The sequence below is a fragment of the Primulina tabacum genome, chromosome 3 (assembly GCF_025594145.1).
Source record: "Primulina tabacum isolate GXHZ01 chromosome 3, ASM2559414v2, whole genome shotgun sequence".
NCBI lineage: Eukaryota > Viridiplantae > Streptophyta > Magnoliopsida > Lamiales > Gesneriaceae > Primulina > Primulina tabacum.
The window spans coordinates 13054437-13079734 of NC_134552.1; the positions used below are offsets into that span (position 1 = coordinate 13054437).

The window sequence follows — 25298 nt, forward strand, 5'->3', positions numbered from 1 at the left end:
GTATGTTAGACGGTCTCACAAATTTTTATATGTGAGATGTGTCAATCCTATCGATATTCACAATAAAAAGTAGTACTCTTAGCATAAAAAGTAATATTTTATCATGGATGACTCAAATAAGATATATGTATCACAAAATACGACCCGTGAGACCGTATCACAAGAGACCTACTCTTACATTTATTCATCAATCTCTTTTATTCATTAAAAACTTTATTGGAGCATAAAAGACATATTCCTCACAAAACTGACTCGCGAGCCGATTTTATTGGAGTTTTATAATAAAATATCGCATAATCATTTAAAATAATATTGTAGAAGTTTAATACAACAATATTCTTTAAAAATTTTAAATTTTTATGTATATTTTATGTTATGTAATTCTTCATATTTAAGTTCAACCCCCTAAAATAATAATTTATATGATCCATGAATTAATATTGTAATTTGATTTGACTAATCCTATATTTCGAGTTTCCCAAAATGCACATGTTGCAGGTAGATTGACCATTCATTTTTGTTGCACATTTTCCTACAAAATCTTAAAACAAGGGGCAGTAAAGAAAACAACATATCACGAGGGAACACACACATCCATGTGTACCTATGAAATATACAACATTTTTGTCTCCTCCTCTTTTGAACTCTCCCCCCTCAATTTCATGACTATTTCTGTCTTCAAATTCAATTATCTTGCTTTGGAGATTGGGTCCCCATCATGTTTCACCTACTTGGCTCAGTAGGGATGTCGGAATCTTCAAATCATCAACCAAAATGAACCTTGTGACTGAGGTAAAAATTTGTTTGAGACGATCTCACGTGTCGTATTTTGTGAGACAGATCTTTTATTTGAGTCATCCATGAAAAATATTACTTTTTTTATTGTGAATATCGGTAAGGTTGACATGTCTCACAGATAAAGACTCGTAAGACCATCTCACTAAGATATCTATTATGTGACTGAACTTTTCTCATCAGTTCCATTTATTATGTACGTGCATATCTCCAAACCATGCTTTCCACTTGGTCCTAATAATTGTCGCATTGTGATGTTGGTCTTTTATATTATCGATGTCCAATTTTAATCATGTATCTTTTGATTTTTTGTAATTTTATTTGTTTATCTTGAATGTTATGTTAGCGTCACATCAATGCATCAATGGTGGCACAACATCGTCACATAAAAAAAAGAATAAAATTGTCAAGAAAATAAACAAAGTTAATGAAATAATGCTGAAATTTTAAACATACATGATCAAAATCGCAAAGTAAAATATATGAGATCAAAATTCAAAACCAAATTTACCAAAATTATCATAATCAACATCATTATTGTTTTTATTCAAATGATAGAAATCCAACTATATTTAATCATATATAACATTAAATTATAATGAATAAGATATATATCTAAATTTACGTACAAATCGATGGACGATGTTCAAATGATTTGCACCAAATATACACTATTGTTATTGCTTATAACAGGAACCAGGCTCTTTTGGTGCCACCCTACCCGGACCAGCCAACGGAGCTGCGGCTACTCCCCTCTGGTTAAGTAGACACCTGAAATGAGCCAACCGACCCACCACTTGCCTCGGATCCTTGGCTATCTTGTTGTAAGGTGTCCATAGCCTCTCTGAATTTATACCAAAATATCCACAGCATAAGCTTAAATGTTAACCCACCCTACTCTACAACTCTAAATACCAAGAAGAGCCAAAGACCATAAAAGTACCTGCTGCAGCAGCGGCGCGTGGCCATATGGTTTGCTCGATGTCGGATCCATCAATATGTTCACCCCACATACACACCTCCCCTCCAAGAACCAAAGCCTGTTGCTTCGGATCCGTGATATTAGTCAGCGGCTCGTTCATGTAGAAACCCGGCCATAAGGCATCCAAATGATCCAGATACCACTTGTCTTGGTTACTCACGATACATCGCAATCCATTTTCAACCACCCTTTGAGCAACACCACTCTCTAGCCTGCAGCATTACAAGCATGCACAGAACAATCACATGCTAGTCGGTCTGGCCGTTTGAGTGTAATGATCTAAGGGTGTTTACCAGTTATGAACCACTGTTTTCCGGCTTAGTTTACTGCCGAAGTTGTTGAACGTCTCCTCCCTATGACATGTTAAAGAGTCATTTCCGAGAGGGACATATATATATATCAGTTTAAAGTACTTATTCTAGTGAGGGGTTCAAACCAGTTTATGATTTCGTATCCATGGGATAAAGCTATCTTCTGTGCTCTCAACACGAAATACTGATATGCCTCGAAACTGTTCATATTGTTTTTCTTTAACCTGTGAAGCAATAAGATGTAAATCTTTAGAACCTTCATAGAAATTTGAATTTGTTTTATGAGATTACTTCGACAACAATCAAAGTACAGTTATGTAAGCAAGTTTTAGTATCCATACCAATTTCTCACGTGAGGAGTTAACAGCCAGCAACCTACAATTGAAAGCTACCTTCCAATTATTACCCGATAAACATGACAGAACAATAAGCAAGAAAATTAATATTTGTTGAAGTATAAATCTTACTGGTATTCACTTCGTCACCTCCCAGATGAATAAATCTGTACTTGAAGATTTTACTGAAATCTGGGAAAAAAATACAAATAAGTTGATGTATCCTGATTTTAACGTTTCGAATGACAATCTCCTTTCGTAAAATAGTAAAATCATACCCGAAAGAATCCCATCTATCAACTTGAAGGTAAACTCATTGCTCACATCAAGGGGCTCCTTACAAAGAGGTGATGGCCATAGAACCGGATAGCCAATCCCCCTATATTTATTGTTTCAACACAGTTATATCGATTAGAGAACGACGGCTAAATATTCGAAGTTCGTTATTTAGAAAACTCTATTTGTACCAGGAGAGAGCGTGTCCTGGTACGTCTATTTCAGCCAATACGTTAATTCCTCGTCTTTGAGCATACCTGCGGTGTTAGGACCACCAACTTAGAAAACACGGACCATAGGCTTTACTGATTTTATGTAGAATTGTTAATGTAAGATAAAGATTATACATGCACTTGCCTCACAATCTCTGCAGCATCATCAAATGTATACCGTTCAGAGACGGAATACGCGCCTTCCCACAGCTTTGGATGGGAAGGTATCTCTAGAGGAAAAGATTGTGAATCTACAATGTGCCAATGTAGCACATTCTGAATGAAGGGAAAGCGAGTAAAATTCAAGTACTAAATTGCATATATCGTCTTCAAAACTTAAAAAATATAGAAACCAACTCTACTTGTCCTTGCTAAGGTTGCTGCAATTGTTTTGTCGTAATTAACAGCTATAATTCTGAATTTGCTGTCCAAAATATCATTTGATTTAAATTTATTGCTGAATATCTCAAACCGAAATCTTCGACGGAAAACATGCTGATGCAGGAATAAAAGCATAATAGACGACTAGGCACTTGAGCTAAGTAATATGTGAATTTTTACATACCAACTTGGTGTAAGTCATGGAATCAATAACCTTCTTCATAATCGGTAGCGTCTGATAATGCCTGGATGTATCTGCATTAATAGAAAGTTGAATCTTTCATGTAAGAACCATGTATTGTAAGTTCTACCTCGGCAGCAGGATTTGATGAAAACCCCACCGATCAAAAGTCCTCGATACGAGAACCTTGGCTCATCAATGATGATCCATGGAACCTGATGGACTACGATTCCTCTAGTCGTCAAGTTAAAATAGCAGACTTGGCTAAATGTCTGTCAAAATTTCACATAACAAGCATTTACATTGTTTACACATTCCTTTTCTTTTAAAAAATAAAAATAAAAATAGAAAGTTTATCAGAGAAAACATCAAACCTGAAGACCATGCAATGCTCCATACACTGTTTGTGCCTGCATGAAACCAAATCGTTTTAAATTTAGCTTACAAAACAACACTTGCAAATACATTTCTCAGACAGTTGTAAATTTGTCAGGCGAAATATTTTAGCAATGGTAATACCTCAATTCGTGCATAAAATGAATTTTCCTTTGCAGGGATATTTAGCTTGTATGACTCGTCTATACCATGTTGTAACTACAGAAAAAAAAACACAAGTTTCTGAAGTTAAAACGAGCAGTGAAACTAAGATCTAAATTCGTAAAAAGATATGTTAATTTCTCCACAAGTATACCTCATCGGAAGGCGAGAAGATAACCACATGAATCCCTTTCAGCACCAAAGAGGGATCATAATGGGAAACATTGGCTTCAATGATATGATCTAATTTTATAGTGTCAACTGTCCTTGTGAATGCATCCTTGAGAATCCCGGAAGCATCAGCATAATTTGACCCTTCGGTCTTCAGCTCGAAATTGTTGCTGAAATAGAGACGCTGGTGTCCATAGCTCACCGATTTCGGCATTGGCCATATGTTCAAGTGGTTGATATCAGCAGCAATCAGGGCCAAATTTACGAGAAAATATACCAAAAACCAAACGAATACAATTTGTAGCCAAGTCCTCTCCATCACAAGATCCTATTGAATCAGTTGAAATAAGTCAATATAAAAATTTTATCCCACTGATGAACATCTAAATGCCCATTTTAAAACAATTCCAAACATAATTCTTCTACTCTTTACCTGTTATTCACAAATATGGTTTCAGTTTAAGCAATCCAAGAAATTCATACAAAATAAAGATCTAAACTCAAAATGGACAAGACTCGAGAGAATAAACGAATAACATTATTCTCATCTGTTTTAGTTTTGAAAAACGAGAGGCTTCCATTTAATGCACATATTTTCTCATGATTGTGGATAATTTCAATTGTATTCTCCAAATTCCAATTAAAAGTTTCATTATCCAACAAACAAATAAGAATGCCGACACAAGAACTCATCCAAACAAAATACAAACGAAAAAAAAAAAGAGCAATAAAGCAAGCAAAGAATTACTTCAGCATAAATGTGCAGGAAACAAAAAGAACATTCAATTCCATAGAATACCTCAAGTTCCCAAGAAATACAAGAAAGTGGAGAGCTTTAATGGAGCCTCTGGATCAAGAATCTCGAGCTTCCCAGTAATCCCAAGAGGAAAAAGATTTGTGGGTTAAAAATCAAGAAAAAAGCAACCAATATATCATCTGAACAAAAGTACAAAAATGGGAGGCAGAATCATTGCAACAAATTACGGTTCAACCACACTATGGATTATGTAGTGTTCATGCGGTGGTTACGTACATCCACAGCAGTTATTACACTCAGAAAATTCCAATTAAATGAGTTTTAATAAAGAATCTTGAATACAAAACAGTATTCTGTATGTTATTACGAAAAAAATAACATAAAATTAGCCGAGAGAGACTGCTCTAAATCTGTTCTTGAATGAATGTCTCGCACGTGAACGCGTGAGCATGGAGCGCATGAGTTGGCGTTTGTCGGTAATAGACTGGTAGTCGAAAAGGATCCTTCGAAGGATTTTGATTAACATATAATTTATAGAAAAATTCGGAACCATGAAAAATGTAAACAAAGTTATAAAGATTGTTGAAATTTATGGATTTCAAATATAATAATTATATTATAATAATAAAATTATAAAAAAAAACTTTATTGTATAATCTCTTAACGTAATATTATAAAAATATATTTTAATAATTTATTGTTATTCATACTTTTGAAATTTTAAATATCTCTAACATAATAAAATTAATATATTATATCGTCATTGAACGTAATATTATAAAAACATATTTTAGTATTTTATTTTTGATAAAATATCAATTTTAGTTATGTATGCATTGATGTGTAATATTTTAAGTCATGTATCTTTTGTTGAATCAATTATATAGTCATGTAAATATGTTTTGATGATCAATTTTAGTCATTCTTTTCTAAATCATGTAATTAATTGACTAATTTCATTATTATTTTTTCATACTTTGTTAAGCACATGTAACTGTTACGAGGGAATTTTTGAACCAAGTAGTTATAAAAATTTAACATGAGATCAGTTATTTAATCACAAGATTTAGATTAGAATGATTAAAATCGATCATTGAAATGTACTTACAATGTTGTGAAAAGTAAAAATTTATGGTAAAAAGTAAAAATCTCAAACTCTCAAAATTTACCAAACTACACACTTTATAATATTTTTCTCTCTACTCAATTGTGAATTTCTTCACAAATGAGAGATCTATTTATAGGAAATCTTTACAAATAATCCAAAAATAAAATACATCATTACCTACATCATCACACACTAATTTTCAATATTTACAACTCTTATTTTCAACATTCAAATATTCAACATTCAAATATTCAATACACACATTTTAAATATTATTTTTCAACATTTAATATATTATTTTCAACACTCCCCCTTGTGATGATGATCATGATACGAAGATGTCTTCATTACGTGTTTTTGTACTGCCTCGTTAAAAACCTTACTAGGAAAAACCCATTGGGATAAAAACCATAATAAGGGAAAAAGAGTGCAGTCACGTAAGCTCCCCCTCATGTTGACACGAACAATTTTTCACAAATTTCGTAGATTGCGCATCCCAATATTATATATGTGCTTTCTGAATATTGACGTAGGAAGTGCCTTTGTGAAGAGATCAGATGAGTTTTCACTTGATTGAATGTGACGAACATCAATACATTTATTCTTCTCTAGCTCTTTGGTGAATGCGAAGAACTTAGGAGGAATATGTTTAGTTCTGTCGCTTTTTATGTATCCCTCTTTCATTTGAGCAACACATGCAGCATTATCTTCATATAGTATCACAGGCTTCTCGTCGAATGATAATCCGCATGAGATTTGGATATGTTGGGTCATTGATTTTAACCACACACATTCACGGCTTGCTTCATGTAGTGCAATAATCTCGGCATGATTTGATGGAGTTGTTACGAGCGTTTGTTTCTGTGAACGCCAAGAAATTGCAGTGCCTCCACGAGTAAATACATATCCAGTTTGGGAACGTGCCTTGTGTGGATCAGATAAGTATCCAGCATCGGCATAACCAATTATACTTGGATTAGCATCTTTTGAATACAAAAGTCTCAAGTCTGTCGTTCCTCGTAGATAACGGAATATATGTTTAATTCCGTTCCAGTGTCTCTTTGTTGGATATGTGCTAAATCTTGCCAACAAATTTACGGCAAAAGATATATCAGGCCTTGTACAATTTGTAAGATACATAAGGGCACCGATAGCACTTAGATATGGTACTTCTGGACCAAGAATATCTTCATTATCTTCACATGGACGGAATGGATCCTTTTCTATGTTTAATGATCTAACAACCATTGCAGTACTTAAAGAATTTGATTTATCCATATTAAAACGTTTAAGGATCTTTTCTGTATAATTTGTCTGGTGAACAAACATTCTTCATTCTTTTTGTTCAATTTGTAAACCCAGACAATACTTGGTTTTTTCAAGATCCTTCATTTCAAATTATTCCTTCAAGTATGACACAACTTCTTGAATTTCCTTATTTGTTCCAATGATGTTTAAATCATCAACATATACAGCAATAATTACGCATCCGGATGTTGTTTTCTTAATGAAAATACAAGGGCATATTGAATTATTTACATATTCCTTTTTCATCAAGTGATCACTTAGCCGATTATACCACATTCGGCCCGATTGCTTTAATCCATATAACGATCTTTGTAATTTCACAGAATAACATTCTCTGGGTTTTGAACTTTGTGCTTCAGGCATCTTAAATCCTTCAGGAATTTTCATATATATATTATTATCAAGTGATCCATATAAGTAAGCTGTAACAACATCCATTAGACGCATTTCTAAATTTTCAGATACCGCCAAGCTAATCAAATACCGAAACGTAATTGCATCCATCACGGGAGAATACGTTTCTTCATAATCAATTCCAGGCCTTTGAGAAAAACATTGTGCAACAAGTCGAGCTTTATATCTTACCATTTCATTTTTCTCATTTCGCTTTCGAATAAAAACCCATTTGTATCCAACAGGTTTTACACCTTCAGGTGTAAGGACTATAGATCCAAAAACATTACGTTTATTTAACGAATCCAATTCAACCTGGATGGCTTCTTTCCATTTTATCCAATCCTGTCGATTTTTACATTCACCAAAAGATTTTGGTTCATAATCTTCATTATCATTTATGATGTCGATTGCCACATTATAAGAAAATATATCATCAATTTCTTCTATATCTTTTCGGTTCCATATTTTTCCAGTATTAATATAATTGATAGAGATTTCATGATTCTCGTCAGTTTGTGGTTCTGACAGAACATTTTCATCATCATGTGTTTCTTCAGGAACATCATTCTCTATTTTGTGATCATCAAGTGTTTCTTCAGGAATATCATTCTTTATTTTGTGATCATCGTGTTTCTCTATGAATTTTCTTTTTCGAGGATTTTTATCCTTGGAACCGACTGGCCTTCCACGCTTCATACGTTTAATGACATCATGAGTATTTTCAATTTGTTTATTCGGAATTTCAATTCGAGCAGGGGCATTTGCAGCATGTATATATGATTTAATTACCCCTTCTGTGTCTGCAAATGCATCTGGTATTTGATTTGCTATTCTTTGCAAGTGCACAATTTGCTGTACATCTTTTTCACATTGTTTTGTTATTGGATCCAGATGTAACAATGATGATACATACCATGTAATTTTCTTTTCGGTATGTTTTTGTTCTTCCCCTAACATTGGGAAGATTTCCTCATTAAAATGACAATCAGCAAAACGTGCTGTGAACACGTCGCCTGTCTGAGGTTCAAGATATCGAATGATTGATGGACTATCATAACCGATATAAATTCCAACCTTTCTTTGAGGTCCCATTTTCTTTCGTTGCGGTGGTGCAATATGCACATACACCATACATCCAAAAATTCTCAGATGAGAAATGTCTGGTTCTTTACCAAATGCAAGCTGCAATGGGGAGTATTTATGATATGCACTTAGTCTGATGCGAATTAATGAAACAGCATGTAAAATTGCATGTCCCCATATAGAAATAGAGAGCTTTGTTTTCATAATCATTGGTCTAGCAATCATTTGCAGACGTTTAATCAATGATTCAGCCAATCCATTCTGTGTATGTACATGAGCAACATGATGCTCAACAATGATTCCCATAGACATATAATAATCATTGAAAGTCTGGGAAGTAAATTCACCAGCATTATCAAGTCTAATTTTCTTGATTGTATAATCGGGAAATTGATTCCTCAATTTTATTATTTGAGCAAGTAATCTTGCAAATGCAACATTTCGAGTTGACAATAAACATACATGTGACCATCTGCTGGAGGCATCAATTAATACCATAAAGTATCTGAATGGTCCACATGGTGGATGGATTGGTCCACAAATATCACCCTGAATACGTTCAAGAAACATTGGTGATTCAGTTTGGATTTTGGCTGGCGATGGTCTTATAATAAGTTTTCCAAGAGAACATGCTTTACATTGAAACTTATTATTCTGAAAGATCTTCTGGTCTTTCAGTGGATGACCATGTGTATTTTCTATAATTCTTCGCATCATTGTTGAACCAGGATGTCCTAATCGATCATGCCAATTGGTTAATATTGAAGAATTATCTACTACCATGTTTGATTCAATGGGACTTATATAAGTATAATGCAATCCAGTATGGAGCATTTGTAGTTTTTCAATCACATATTTCTTTCCTGATTTATATGTGATAAGACACATATATTTCTCATTCCCTTCATTCATTGTTTGAGTATCATACCCATGAGAATATATATCATTAAAACTCAACAAATTTCTTTTCGATTGTGGTGAATATAAAGCATCATTGATCAAAAATTTTGTACCATTAGATAACAAAAATTGTGCTTTACCACATCCTTCAATCAAGTCTACAGGACATGATATTGTATTCACCGTTGTTTTTGTTGGTTTTAGTTCCAAGAAATATCTTTTATCTCGGAAGATAGTGTGCGTTGTACCACTATCGGGTATGCAAACTTCAGCTTTGCTCATAGCATTTTCCATATTTGAACTTAAAAAAAAAATATGCAATGAAATAAGATTACTGACAATACATATGTAAATATAACACATATCATAATTGTACAATAAAACATTATTATATGAATACATGAAAAATAAATTATTGTACATTTATATTCTACCATTATATTGTTCATTCTCAGAGAAATCATTGAGAAAATCAGTAGCATCAATATTGTTCATTTCTATCCCACCAACATATTGATCATTTCCAGAGAAATCATTCATAAAATCAGCAGCATCAAAATGAGTTGAATCACTCAAACGGTCACTGCGTTAAGTGAAGTTGGTCTCTTTTTCTTTCCTCTTTATCGATTCTTTATAGAGCTTGCAAAGGTTCTCAGGGGCTCGACAAATACGAGACCAATGTCCTGGAGTAACGCATCTGAAATAAGAACTTTCAAATCTTTTCGAGTGATTTTCATTAACACTCATGTTCTCATGATGCCTTTTCTGTGGGTGGTTCGTGACGCCCTTTTGAGATGAGTTATAAAAATAACTATCTCTATTGTTTTCAAAACCACGGCCTCGACCACGACCACGGCCAATTCCACGTCCACGACCACGACCACGTCCTCGACCTCGACCAAAACCTTGTCTTTGAATTTGATTTTGGTTTCCAAGTTTAAATTCATTTTTACTCACAGCATTTACTTCTGGAAATGCTGTTAATCCAGTGGGTCGGGAATAATGATTTCTCATTAATAGCTCATTGTTCTTTTCCGTCACAAGAAGACAGGCGATGAGTTCAGAATATCTCGCAAATCCACGCACTCTATATTGTTGCTGTAAAGTTATATTTGATGCGTGAAACGTGAAAAATGTTTTTTCAAGCATTTTCGATTCTGTAACCTCATGTCCACAAAATTTTAGCTGCGAGATTATTCGATACATCGCTGAATTATAATCACTGACTTTCTTAAAATCTTAACATATTCCATTCATCACGGGCGGTCGAAAGTATAACTTCCCTTATATGTTCAAATCTTTCTTTCAATCCTTTCCACAGAGCCATGGGATCTTTTTCGATGAGATATTCACATTTTAAACCTTCATCGAGATGTCGACGCAAAAATATTATAGCTTTTGCTTTTTCTTGTGATGAAGATATACCATTTTCTTTAATGGTCTCGCTTAGACCCAATGACTCAAGATGCATTTCTACATCGAGAGTCCATGGCATATAATTTTTTCCCATGATGTCGAGCGCAACAAATTCGAGCTTTGTCAAATTTGACATGGTGGTACTAAAAAATTACGATGCATTTTATTAGTTAATGAATATTGCAATACAAAGTAATGGATAAACAACAATTACAAGCATTTGTAAAAATAAAGAAAACACACGAGGAGGATATTCTCCGATAAATAAAAGATTCGTGAGTATGATAACCAAAATAATTAAAAATAACCTTGAGAAAGTCATCTTCTTTTTTCTTCGAAAAATTTGATGAAGAATAATTTTTAGAGAATAAAAGAAAGTTGGAGTGATTGAAAGAGTTTGTGAGATCATATTTATAGGGCAAAAACTAGCCGTTTTGTTACCGTTTATGACCGTTGGTGTACAAAAAAATAAATGTATGTATCTGTATAATTTTATGGTAATAATATGGTGTATATAATATTAGTCATGTTTAAATAATTATGTATATCATATCACATTATTATAATGATGTGTCATAAGTTATTTTGTTTAAAAATCTTATAGGCTTTTATACTTGTCGTATCCCTTACCGGGAGTGTGGGATGTCGTCTTAACATCCTCCCAGGATTTATAACAAGTTTTTGAAAATTTATTTTTATTATTTCTAATAATAACATTATATTATATATTAAATATATACACAATAAATAAATAACAGTAAAATAAATATTATTACTTTTGTTACTCTTTTTCTTCTGTTTGGAGCTTGGAAAAGTATGGAGGACTTTTAGAGCTTCGTGCTGATAACGTGTTGTGAAAAGTAAAAATTTATGGTAAAAAGTAAAAATCTCAAACTCTCAAAATTTACCAAACTACACACTTTATAATATTTTTCTCTCTACTCAATTGTGAATTTCTTCACAAATGAGAGATCTATTTATAGGAAATCTTTACAAATAATCCAAAAATAAAATACATCATTACCTACATCATCACACACTAATTTTCAATATTTACAACTCTTATTTTCAACATTCAAATATTCAACATTCAAATATTCAATACATATTTTAAATATTATTTTTCAACATTTAATATATTATTTTCAACATACAAGACCTATAATGTCTTCAATAAAATATATATAAGGCTAAAAATATCAAACATCGGTACATATATGAATAAAATTGATATTTTATCTTTATCTTTATATATACTTTAGAATATTTTAATTAGATAAAATATTTATAAATAAACTACAAATTTACTAAAATATTTTTTTGTAATATTTTTTAAATTATATTATGATAAGTATTTTTATATTATTATAGGGATATCTTTGATTTATAAAATATTATACCATGATTTCAAAAATGATAGACCCCTCATATCATTAATATACGTAAAAAAAACCATCGTTTTTTTTAGCTTCGTTGACTGAAATACCCTTTTTGGCCTCATACATTTTGGAGAAGTGAATTATTGAAATGAAAATTATTACCATAAAAATTATCTCTAAAACTTTAAAAAATTTTGGCACGTACTTTTTATATAATGGTTTCGCAAATTTAATGGTAAAAAATGTAGATGAATATCTTACTAGTTATTAATAATACTATTCGTTTTATTTCAATAAAAAGTTAATTTTCTAATTTGATGCTCCTTGTATATATATTTCAGTAAAAAATTTAGATGAATATCTTACTATTTATTAATATCTTACTAGTTATATATATAGTTTTCATATGATGTTTACTCATTTGCTCATCTTCTTACCCACCAATGAGTTGACATTCATTTATTGGATGTGATGAAGTATATCTAAATTATGCCTCCAATAGATGAATGTCACATCATAAATAGACACGAAAATGAACATCATATCAAAACTATATATATAAATATATTATAGATATTAGATCTCTCGAGCACACACTGTTGGCAACTTATATAAGTATTGCTGAAATGAGTGCGATGAAACATATAAAAATATATATACCCAATACGTCGGTGTTAAATTTTATATATATATATATATATATATATATATATAACAAAACCGGCGGCCTATTGAAAAATGATCAAGAAGGGTACTTTGCTTTGTGCAATTTTATTATTTTGTTGCCTTTTGCCACAAAATCATGCACAAGTGAAGAGACGAGAATGCATTAAACAGCTTCGACCTTGTTCGGATTACCTCAGCAATAGCAAAAACCCACCTGAAAGCTGCTGTAAATCGCTCGATTTCGTGATAAAATCGATCCCGGAATGCTTGTGCAGCCTGATGAGCATCGAGGGGGCTAATCAAGCCGAACAAGCAGGCATCAATGTCACCCAAGCGCAAACCTTGCCAGGGAGATGTGGCCAACGTATCAATCCCCTCGGCTGCATTACAGGTATATTACATATATAGCAATCGAATCGGAAAAACGTTCGATCATGTTACGGTGGGACCGAGTTCTGATATTATGTTAAAGATAATAGATTTAGACCTAACTTCAGTCTCAAAAATTAGTTCAAAGGAGAAAAATTGTCTAAGTCTATATACACAATTTTCAAGAATTTAATTTATCCGATAGTATTGATGGGATAATTGAGTTGGGAGAAATTGTTTTGGTGTTACAGGGACACCCGATACACGATCGAAGAAATCAGTTCCAAATGCTGGCGTCACTTCCTTGAGATTGACATCCATAGCTCACGTTATTGTTGACGTTGCCACATTTCTAATTTTGAGGGCATTTTAGTAAATTGAAGACATGTCAATATAGAAGAATATATACTTTCTATTGAATTTCAGATTTTTTTATTTAATAATTATTTACTTAAATAATACAGTCGCACGATCTGTCAATTGATTGTATATCAATTCATACATACATATGTTTATGATGAGATAAATATTAGGGAAATTTTTTTTATTTGTAAATTATCTTGTGTAATTTATTGTTTTGATTCATTAAATTGTCAAAATTTGATTTTGATGCAATACTAACTTTAATTTTGACTATTTTGATCCGATAATTTACAATAATTTTCGATGTCATGTCAACAGTTTTCTGATATCAAATCAGTAATTGTACCAAAATAACATACAAATAAAAGTTAATGTATCGAAATCAAAATTTTAAAACTTGTAACCGAAAACCAAAATTTTACAAGTCAGTTTATCGAAAAAACTACATGATATTATTTACCATATAAGGATATGAACCTATTTATATACGGAAAAAAACTTGTGTGAGTCGGTCTCACGGGTCTTATTTTGTTAAACGGATCTTTTATTTAGATCATCCATGAAAAAATATTACTTTTATGCTAAAGTATTATTTTTTATTGTAAATATCGATAAAATTAACATATCTCACACAGTAAAAAATTTGTGAAATTATCTCCAAGAAACATACTCTTGTATCTCTTTATATATTACTCAGCGTCACGATTCAAGCCAAAATAATGAAATGCTTGATGGTAAAATAATCATATCGTATGAAACAAGTCGAATATTACTTGGGTTCTACTCTGATCGGAAGCATGTATCCACCACCACTATATTCAAAAGCACCTCCCTTTCTAGCCGAAGATTCATTGTAAGGATGTTTACCGGATCCGAATTCTGTTGCAGATGATGATGCAGAGGTTGAATTTGTGTTTAGGCCATCGTTGTGTAGAATCGATTCGAGTGTTTTCACTACTTCATTCATTGTTGGACGAACTGAAGCTGATTCCTCCACGCATTGCACTGCCAACTCTACAAATCTTGAAAATCCTATAAGATCTGGTGTGTTTCTGATGGTGGGATCCATTATCTCCCTCAATCCGTAGTGTGATTCGGCGTGCTTATCCATCGCCGTTTTTATTTCGCGGACTATGTACTTCCCCTTTTCAATTGGCTGTTTTGCAGATATCAGTTCGAGCATCACCACACCAAAGCTGTAAACATCGCTTTTCTCTGTTAATTGTTGTGTCATGTAGTATTCGGGATCTAGATATCCCTGCAAACAGGTTAAAAGAACCAACTTCTATCAATACTCTGTCGGCCAGTGCAGCAAACTACTTGACTGGATGGAGAAAGAAGTAAAATTCTCATTCAAGGATGATTCTTGAGAATTGTGCATGTAATTCTGAAGTAAAATGAGAGAACAATCAATTAGTTTGGTAATTGTTGAGGGGGAGGATTCTTCAGAAACTTAGTTGGAGAATGCTCACCAATGTGCCTTTAACTTGAGTTGAAACATGGCCTTTTGAAGCCTCGGAGACCAATTTAGACAGTCCAAAATCTGCGACTTTTGCTGTTAGATTTTCATCCAGCAAAATATTGGTAGACTTAACATCCCTATGAATTATTGGAGGATGTGCAAGCTCGTGTAAATAAGCTAATCCTCTAGCCGAACCAAGTGCGACCCGTATCCTCCTCTTCCAATCTAGATGAGTTCCACTCCTTCCTGTATATTTGGAAAAAAAAAAGAAGAAAATTGTGCTGAGTTCTGATCTAAAAATCAATCATATGGAATTTGGAAATCTTCACCTCATTGTGCCCACCTGTAAGATTTTCTCTTAGTGTTCCATTGGCCATGAATTCATACACTAACATTTGTTCACCTTGTTCGAAACAAAATCCCACCAAGCCAACCAGGTTTTTGTGATGAACTCTTGAGAGCAACTCGATTTCGGTCTTGAATTCGAGTCCACCTTGCATGGAACCTTGTTGAGCCTTTTTTACTGCGACCAGTTTTCCACTGGAGAGCATTCCTCTGTATACCTGAAATCATAAACGAGTAAATATACGAGTTACGCTACAGTTTATTAGCAACAATTATCAATAAATATACCTTTCCATAACCTCCTGAGCCAATCTCTTTGCTTTCAGAGAAGTTACTGGTACATTTCTTGAGCTCGTCATAAGAGAACCATCTGGCTCCTTTTAGCTGTGGTGCACCTCCACTGTCATTTCCCTTTGGAATCCAACTTGCTGGATTAAAAAAAACAAACAAATTCTAGTAAAGAAATGGAAGTTATCATTATCAGGGGATGAGAAGGAATAATGACAAAAACAGCATAAAACTCGATATATGGGAGGGAGGATGCGCTGAAATACTTCCATCTTTCAAAAATTGATGGGAGTTGAAATTGCAATGCTAGTAAAATGAGAATTACCAAATGGTTTATGAACTGAAATGGCTTGTTCAGCACGTCTTTTCTGTCGAAGGGCGTATATCCCTAACCCAGCTAGCACCAGCACAAGAAATGCTCCGGCAATTGATATCCCAACAATCGTAGTCAAGCTAAAGTGAGTTCTCCTATGATCATCTGAAGTATCCATATTATTTATATAATTAAGCCATACATTCTAGAATTCTTGAACTGGAATCATGATCTAATCAAATTTACCTTCGAAAATGTATGGAGATGCTATGAAAAAATAGGGTCCAAACTCTGCAGAAGGCTTAAATGTTTGGTTACTCATAGCAAATCCAAGTCTCTGAACCTCTGATCTATTGAAGTACTTAGCGTTGGATGGAAAGAGTCCTAGCTGCACCTGGAGATAGTCGTCTACATTGAAAAAGGGATTCTGCACCGAAACCGATCCGGGGGAAAGGCCTAGTTTTAACCAAAGGCTCATTTCCAGGGAATGAAACAAACTGGCATTAGATAATTCTCGGAATAGTGGTGCTCTAAAGTATAATGTTCCTTCATAAGGATATGCACATTCGCAGCTCTGTGGGTTGAGTTTTTTATCAGCTTCACACAATTGACTTCCACAGTTTGATAAGCTTGTGGTATAAGGTCTTGCCGATTGCTGAATCTGACAATAATTCCTGTTTTCGAGAGAAGCTGAGCATAGAGGATTTCCAATCAATCTGTAGCACGGCAGAAAATTTTGTCGTCAGTCTGATAGTAAATGTTTATTTTCGATGTTATGATGAACACAAAGTATGAACAGTCCTTACTCTAATGTACTTTTGTATTCAGATCCAAGTGTTATTGATGATATGTCGTTGTTTTTCAAGTCAACTAGTTGCAGCTGCTCACTAACGTTGCCACTCATGTCTAATTTGTCAGCAAAAGCATTGTCCCTCAGTTTCCTGTTGCACATTTTGGTTATAACTTTATGGAAAAGAAACTATTTTTCTAACTATTGGCATATATATAGCCCAGATTTTTCGACTCACACTTGCTCAATCTGAGGTAAGTTGAACATTTCTGGGGGCACAGATCCTTGTAGAGGTCCATATTCGATCACCCTGACAAGGAGACCATACAGGTAAAAAAAGATCTGATAGTATGGTTCTTGATTTTAAGGTTATAGGAATCAGTTTTCATGTTTCTGACCAGTAAATAAATACTTGATACTCACAGAGTGTTTAGTGAACTTAAGGTCGAGAACCAATTTGGAGCTTCTGATCTCTTGAAAGAGTTGTTACTCAAGTCCCTGTCGAAATATAGTTCTAAGGTATGTTTTTGAATAAAAATAAGAAGAAAATATCTTAACAATGGCAACCAGTGGTGGTAGTTCTTACACATAATTAAGGGAGTTCATTCCTGTTAAGTTGGGTAATACACCAGACAACATATTGTGAGCCAAATTTCTGCAATGAAATTTCGTATGTCCGGCATCACTCTATAGGAATATACTTGACGATGGAAAGAACAAGAATTCCATTGATGAAAAAAAATACTCACAATTCAGTGATCTTAGTGAGGTTGTTTAGATTTGAGGGGACAGTTCCTTTCAGGGAATTCCGGTCAAGCCGACTGGGATACATAATCATCAAAGCCAAAAAGTAAGAAAATGGCTCAGATTTAAAGACGCAGTTATTAAATCACAAGGAAATCTAGTAAGATCAGAGTTCACTCACAGAACCTCAAGTGACTGAACCAATCCTAGGGTGGATGGAATGTACCCTTCGAATTCGTTTCCATCAAACAATCTGTCAATTTTAAACAATAAATGAATCCAAAACATAGGAGGAGAAGAGAGCGTGAGTACTTTGTTTGGTGACTTACAAGTGTATTAATGACATATCTGAGCTAAAAAGTTGTTCTGGGATTTGTCCTGAAAGCTGGTTCTTATTAAAATGGCTGCAAAGCTATGTTGAATCAGAAATCTTGAAAGGAAGACAGAGAAAATATATAATCAAAACTGATGAGAACGACTTTCGAGGCTTTAGCTTCACTTACAAGTGTCTCGCCTTTTTAAGGAGGTCAAGTCCAAGAGTACTATTTGATGAGACAGGCAATGGTCCTCTCAACTGATTTTCAGCAAGATCCAGCCAATATAGCTTGGAGAGTTTACCCAAGGATGGCGGTATCTCTCCGGTTAAATTATTGGTATTAAGCGCCCTGAAAATGTAAGTGTTATTAGTTCCATAAGAAAGACAAAGATAATGTCTTAAGGAATTCATATATTAAGATGATTAATTAGACATTCTTACAGAAAAGTAAGCTCGGAAAGATTTCCCAATTCACTTGGTATGGTATTTGTAAAGCTACAACCAGCAAGAATTCTGAAGAAAATATGCGCAAATAATGAAACCAATGTTGATTGCAATATTACAAAAATTGAAGAACTATTGTGGATCTTGAATGGTTTAGAGCTATTTGATCTTACAATATGGTCAATTTTTGCAGATCTCCTAGCTGTGGAGAGAGAGGACCTGTGAGGCCAGTGTTGAATGACAAATCCCTGAAATCAATAACTTCGATTCTTAGGTTAAAGGTTGATAATTTTAGACCGAATAGGGTGCCACTAATCTCTTGGCTATTAGGATGTCTAATGAAAACTTTTAAAGTTTTATGTTACAGGTGCAGAACTTACAAGGAAATTAGTTCGGTGAGGCCTCCTATGTCTCCACTCATTTTACCGGTTAGTCCCATGGTTGATAAACCCCTGAAAAATTTATTCATTTCGTATTTAATGAACTAACAAAGATCATTTGATTGAAGAAAGAACAAACAGGAAGCAATCTTGAGGAAATTGTGAATTCTATGACATTATTATACTTACAGAGACGTTACTCTTGAGTTGTTGCATGAAACTCCCTCCCAAGATACACAAGGATCGTCTGACTTATCCCAGCTCGGCGGTGTCTTTCCCCACTGATCTTTTAGCGATCTAAGTACAGCAGCTGCACGCATCCATTTTAAAATTACTAGGCACGAACATGAACTAGAAAGTTTTTACTGCAAACATTTCATCTTGTCCCTTTATGGATATAACATTAGCAGACAAAAATGAGCGATTCCAAACACAAAAAGTATGTGTTTCTTCGTAAACTCCCGTGTGGTTACTATCTAATTTACTTCTCTTTTTGTTATCTGTACTCTTCGTTTGCACTTCTAGATTGCACGGTTTTACTAAATAAACATTCCATTCCTAATAGGAGGATCAATTATGGTGGCTCGTAGTTCTTCTGAAGCGACAAATTACACAGCCATGAGGCCATAGGTCCAAAGTACTTAACAAAATGCTGTATCGTGTCTGGTTTCAGGTTTACGAGTTGAGTCGATACATGTTCATGAATAGAACATGGAAGATCATGAAGCAACCAGGAAGTCACACAACTACAAGGAACACTAAATTTGGTCGTGTAAGTGTCCTCATTGAAATTCTAAAAGAGCTTCACTATCATAATTAGTCCGATCCCAAGACTGCGTTTCTAACAAGAAAGATGCACGCATGCAAGCATCTGCACGCACACAAACAACAAGCTAAAAAAGCAAGTAGCAGAAAAGAATTAATTTTACCATCTTCCGGATTTGTTGCAGAATAGATATTATGAAGAAATGTTGAGAAAATCAGCAGATGATAGCGAAAAAGCCTCAGATTGGCCGCCATTATAGGTGTAATGAAACTCCTCCTTAATCTATATAGCAAATGATATATTATGCTACCTTGAAATCCTGCAACAGCATGCTCGTTTGAAAGATCAATGGAGAAAAAATAACTAAAATAACATAATAAATGTTCTTGATTATGGTTTAGAAATAGTGTGTTCGAGTAGAATGCAGAAATCTTGAAATTGAAGAGAAATAAAAACAGAAAGAAAGAATGTGCTAGCTAGGTTGGTAGGAGTGGTCAGGACAGGAGAAAAAGGTTGGAACTAATTCATTTGGTGTTTCAAATGATTGTACATTGTCTTAGAAGCCAAGCCAATTCAACTAATAAAATCAACTATTTGCTATTCATGATTGAGTTTCTAAGAGATCTAGTAGAAAGTTGAGATAATATATTATATTGGCATGATTTACGCATTTTATAAAGTCTTATAATTTTTTTGTAAATTTTTTTTTTATGGTAAGAACAGTCTGTTGCATATGTTGGATTCGTTTGTGTGTCTCAAGAATCGAAAGTCTTCAAAATTATAGTCGAGGATATTTGGAATTTAGTTGCATGCATTTTGTTGAGCTAAGATTCCTGCCGGCCGTCCTACCCCATGCGACATTTATTTGTGAATGTTGTTTTTTTTATTGTCCTAAAATATGTAAGTTTTTGTTTTCATTATTTTATCTATTAAAAAGATAAATGGGACGTGCATGGAAAAGGATACCATATGTTGTTTATTACTTTAAAAAGATCAACATTTGACTTTCTTATTATCTTTATTTTAGATCGTCACTTCAATGAAAAGTTAATTAAATTCTATTTTCTGAGAAATTCTTTTTTTAAAATTATAATTTTGTTCATGTATTTTGTATTGCCGGATTTTACTGAATTGAATCCGATGGCTGAGTCCTTCAAGGTTCAATGCATTTAATACCAATAAATAAAACATCACCATGATAAAGATAAAGAAACAAGTAGATTGCAGTACTCGTAATACTGCATTCCACCCAGCTCGCACAAAAAGAACACTCAAATACGGTTACTGTTACCTCGTTGCAGTAATCAAGAATACAAAACATGCTGTATCTACAAAAACACATGCCAAAGGAAACAAGAAATACTATTCAACCCGAGTTTTTAACAGAAACTGGATGCCGGATGGGCTATAGGAGTTTCAAATGGTCGACTAAATTCATCAGCATAGCAGAATTCAAAGGTTGACTTCTCGACCAAATATCCAGCTAAATGGAGCAGATGACACCTCCTTTGCCCTTGCTGCTGCTCTCTCCTCCAACTTTCTAATTCTAGGTGGCAACCTACAAACGTAATCCTGTGCTTTACGACCCTCGCCAGAAAGACCAGTCAATTTCTCCACCTCCCATCTAGCTACTAAAAATTCTAAAATATCAGCATAATCCTTCGCTGTGTATACTCCGAGTTTCTGTGCCACAGAAGAGTAGTTCTCGAATAAATTGTTGTCTGTCCCATCATACATTAAATGAGCAGGCATCGAGACCTTTTTCCTCATCATGTCAGCAAGACTCAATACTGTGCCATCGGGATCAATCTCAAAGAGCTTTTCGACAATTTTGGTATAGGCAGTTTCGTGACGTTTCTCATCTGCAGCAATGGTGCCACATATCTGAGCAAGTTTCACATCTCCGTGTTCTTTGGCAAGCCTTGCTGTGTTCCCATGTGAAATAAAAGTAGCCCTTTCTTGAAATGAAGTGTAGATGAATCCAAGATATGGGTTGTTCTCTGTTTGAGGATCCTGTTACATGGTTCGACAATATGATACTTAAAATTTAATAAAAGAATACACACCAAAGACAACCTAAGATATGCACAAACAAATCCATCGACTGTTTTTAATATGCAAGCTATCAACTGATCATCCTCTTACCATTCCAGATCCAATCAGGTATTGTATGGTTTTCTCTATTTGCCTCATGTCTACACGTCCCGAAAGGTAAAGATACTTATTCAGAAGGTCACCATGCCTATTCTCTTCAGCGGTCCATGCCCTTGTCCAAATAGCCCAAGGACTGAGGCTAGCACCAGTCTCATCTCGAACGGCATCTAGCGTGTTGATCATGGTTTGATAAGTTGGAAGTGCCTCCTCTGTAATCATATCTCCAACCAACACGACAAGATAATCGTCAGGAATCTCCTTACATCGTTCTCTTAGTTCTTTAACTTGCTCGTGGAATCCTTCCGAAGCAGGTTCTGGCAGGAAGTCACTAGGTTGCCAAGACTTCTCGACGTTCTTTAGGAGCACCAGGAGGTTATTTTCAGCCCAAGAGTGCAGAGAATTAAAAATCTCACGTTTTTCGGGTGGCATGGAATGAGTCACCTGAACATGTACTTCTCGTGGTGGGGTGAACGGCTTCTTGGCATTCCCGACATTTCTACATTTAATCAACTAGAGATTCTAAGATACAGAAGTGAAAAATTGATTCATAAAACAATGAAAAATTAGAAGTAAAAAAGGCTTCAGAGAACTATGTTAAATTAGACATCAGATTCTGCAAGCACTAATACACCGTCTAAGAGTTTGACACATTACACTTTTTTGGGGAGGTGCGGTTAATGTTTTCTAACAGCAAATAAAATCAAGGCCTTAGCTTCGAAGATAAATAGGCCTGAACATGAGATGTTCTTCCGTTTAATTTCATTCATTTTCCAGAGAAGTAGATAAACTCCTTCCTTAAAACCAACCACACATTCCGGTTTCTTACCTTACATTCCATTCATAATTTCTTACAATGTCCCCTCCGTATTTATTTCTTGCGGGATCCATCATATATTTTATGTCAACCACGACTACCCTTTTATAGTAATTGAGGATCTCTAAGCGCAGTCATGTGAAAGATTGTAGTTCTTAATGCACAGGGAGAATATTTATTTAAACTCTCGTCTTAATTTCCATAGTATTAAAGTCCTAAGGCTGGAGTATCTTTTTGGCGAAGACAATTGCATCGCACGAAATATACAAAAAAAGTAGGTGAATTCATCATGTTATGTAATTTGCGGTGTTTATTTCAATTACATGCTTTCATCTTCCTCTTCACCACACCACCAACACCAACAACATGAATTTTTTTTTTTGGACAATGCAACTTCTGTTTTTTAAAAAATGCAAAAAAATAAATAAACAAAACATCTTTTGCTGAGAAATAAAAACATAAGATCCAAACACTTTTTTTAAAAAATGAGATAAAAAAGACAAATATCGAAAAACTGCGCATGCATCACTTCAATTGAAAAAACTGCAAGACTAACACGAGAGGAAAGCACTTGTCTGGTAAGATTCAATGAATGCAATACAAAAAAACATGTCCATGCAGGAAATAATGCCGGTGAAAAACTGGGAAAAGTGCTTTTTTACCCAGCAAATGCTCCCACATAAGTAAGATTTCGAACGTGCAATTCATTTACCACAAAGAAACTTAAAATTTTAAGATCAATTACAAGTCCCGAAAAAAACAAGAAATCCAAGCTTGACATTTTCATTCAATTTCTAACCAAATTAAACATTAAAATAAATAAATTCACCAACCCCCACCCACACACACACACACAAACAAAATTTAAAATCACCTCTATCAAGAAATCAAAACAGAAAAACCCAACTCGTGATCGCTCGTACCGATTAAAGTAGTCATCATTCAGAAAGCAAAAACAAAACACACGCACAAGAATTTAAGAGAAAAATAGAATGGAAAAAAAAAACTTACGCAGAGGGCGAATGAACGGTCGAAGCCATGACAGTTTTGTGAGATCTGGTCTGAGGACCGCCTAAAGAAGGCATCTTGTATTGAGGTAAGAAGCTAAGTTTAAGTGCCATTTTCTTGAATTCACAATGCTTGGATCCTTGAAAAGATCAAAACTTTCTCTTGATTCCACGATTTAATTTGATAAAACCCAAAAAAGGGAAAAAAACGTGTAGCTTCGCTTTGAGTAAAGGAAAGGAAAAAGGGAAGCAGCGAGAGAAGGGAAAAGTGAGGTCCAGAGAGACAGCCGCACTAATGTAAGGCCAAACCAGCCTAATAAAAATAAATTTCTTCAAAAAAAAAAATTACTATAAAAATAAATTAAATTATATTGTTAGTCTTTACTAATTAGAATTGACAAAAACATGTTTAAGACGGTCTCATTGTTGTATTTTGTGAGATGAATCTTTTATTTGGATTATCCATAAAAAAATATTACTTTTTATGCTAAGAGTATTACTTTTATTGTGAATATCGGTATGATTGACATGTCTCACAGATATAGATTCGTAAGATCATATCACAAGAGACCTATACATTCATATTACATGATTTTTTAGAAAAATCACTCATTTTATCGACTAAATTTAAATATCTTCAATTTTATTTATACACAAAATCTATAAATATATTATTATAATATTGGCAATTACTTAATTTTCTTGACAATATCCACTTTCTCTTTTCCACTATCTTAATATCAATTTTTCCAAATGAATAATTTAAGATATCGTCATTATATTTATATAAAATTTTATGTATTGTCAATTAATGTGAAGGACGGCTGATATATAAAATTATTTAGGTGATTATTTAGTAATATCCGTACCATCTATTTTAGCATTTTTAATAACAATAACTCATGTACTAAGTATAAATTAGACTGTATAAATTAGACTATACATATGTCCGTGTTTGATTTATTGGACACTCATGTGAGCGATGTAACTAGTTTCACGACATTCAATATGTGAACGTCATTTTAATGGTCTCTTACATGACTATCCAGAGCGAATGTTTAGGAGATCAATTATATATATATAGACTATTAAGTTTGTGTGAATACCAAATTAGACTATAATGTAAAAGTAGTCGGATGTCAAATTAATCAATAAAAACCAAAGAAATGAATCTATGATGAATATAATTATTACTATTATACATTAATTTTTCTATATATTTTCATTAATCAAAAAAATCGCAAGTGAGAAATATAATATCTATATATATATAAAAACAGAGTTTTTGCCAAAAATAGTAATTTTTCGTCAAAATGTCATTTCTAAAAAAAGAAAGATATATCATGATTATTGAAATATGTGTACTGCAATAAGTTCATTTATTGTTTGCATTGATTATATCAATTCATTTAGTTCAAATTTGAATTCAATTCATTTTTATATTAATTCAAATATAATTTATGTATTATATGTCTTTTATTATTTTTTATTCAGAATGAAACTAAACTCTATTAAAGACATAAACTACATTAAAATTTTTGCATTGATT

General features: G+C 33.6%; 3 protein-coding genes and 1 long non-coding RNA gene across 5 annotated transcripts; 1 reads left to right on the plus strand and 3 right to left on the minus strand.

Moving 5' to 3' along the window:
* Window positions 1–1364: 1364 nt before the first annotated feature.
* Window positions 1365–5413, minus strand: LOC142540513 (beta-hexosaminidase 3-like). The gene is made up of 15 exons (XM_075646741.1): window positions 4981–5413; window positions 4165–4509; window positions 3993–4067; window positions 3848–3883; window positions 3634–3745; window positions 3477–3547; window positions 3057–3187; window positions 2891–2956; window positions 2702–2802; window positions 2556–2615; window positions 2430–2463; window positions 2214–2312; window positions 2071–2130; window positions 1739–1989; window positions 1365–1639 (listed from the first exon to the last, which is right to left on the minus strand). Exons 2-15 carry the CDS (start codon window positions 4498–4500, stop codon window positions 1473–1475), a joined length of 1599 nt encoding a protein of 532 aa, XP_075502856.1. The 5' UTR covers window positions 4501–4509; window positions 4981–5413; the 3' UTR covers window positions 1365–1472.
* Window positions 5414–14605: 9192 nt separating this feature from the next.
* LOC142540514 (leucine-rich repeat receptor protein kinase HPCA1-like) lies at window positions 14606–20071 on the minus strand. The gene is made up of 19 exons (XM_075646742.1): window positions 19938–20071; window positions 19198–19318; window positions 19009–19080; window positions 18802–18876; window positions 18626–18697; window positions 18372–18533; window positions 18198–18272; window positions 18050–18121; window positions 17874–17945; window positions 17711–17779; window positions 17548–17622; window positions 17363–17434; window positions 17141–17275; window positions 16581–17050; window positions 16347–16499; window positions 16022–16161; window positions 15732–15951; window positions 15399–15634; window positions 14606–15184 (listed from the first exon to the last, which is right to left on the minus strand). The coding sequence occupies exons 1-19, from the start codon at window positions 20026–20028 to the stop codon at window positions 14696–14698; spliced, it is 2871 nt and encodes a 956-aa protein (XP_075502857.1). The 5' UTR covers window positions 20029–20071; the 3' UTR covers window positions 14606–14695.
* On the plus strand, window positions 16352–20096 carry LOC142540515 (uncharacterized). Of its 2 annotated transcripts, none has more exons than XR_012819112.1 (6): window positions 16352–16479; window positions 17349–17454; window positions 17550–17643; window positions 18822–18909; window positions 18983–19780; window positions 19959–20096. It is a non-coding gene; the product is annotated as an uncharacterized LOC142540515 (long non-coding RNA). The 2 variants fall into 2 exon arrangements; XR_012819111.1 differs by having other exon boundaries at window positions 18822–18902; window positions 18996–19780.
* A 945-nt stretch (window positions 20097–21041) lies between these two features.
* LOC142540516 (stearoyl-[acyl-carrier-protein] 9-desaturase, chloroplastic) lies at window positions 21042–24017 on the minus strand. Its single transcript, XM_075646743.1, has 3 exons — window positions 23754–24017; window positions 21920–22424; window positions 21042–21787 (listed from the first exon to the last, which is right to left on the minus strand). The coding sequence occupies exons 1-3, from the start codon at window positions 23861–23863 to the stop codon at window positions 21227–21229; spliced, it is 1176 nt and encodes a 391-aa protein (XP_075502858.1). The 5' UTR covers window positions 23864–24017; the 3' UTR covers window positions 21042–21226.
* Window positions 24018–25298: the final 1281 nt, after the last annotated feature.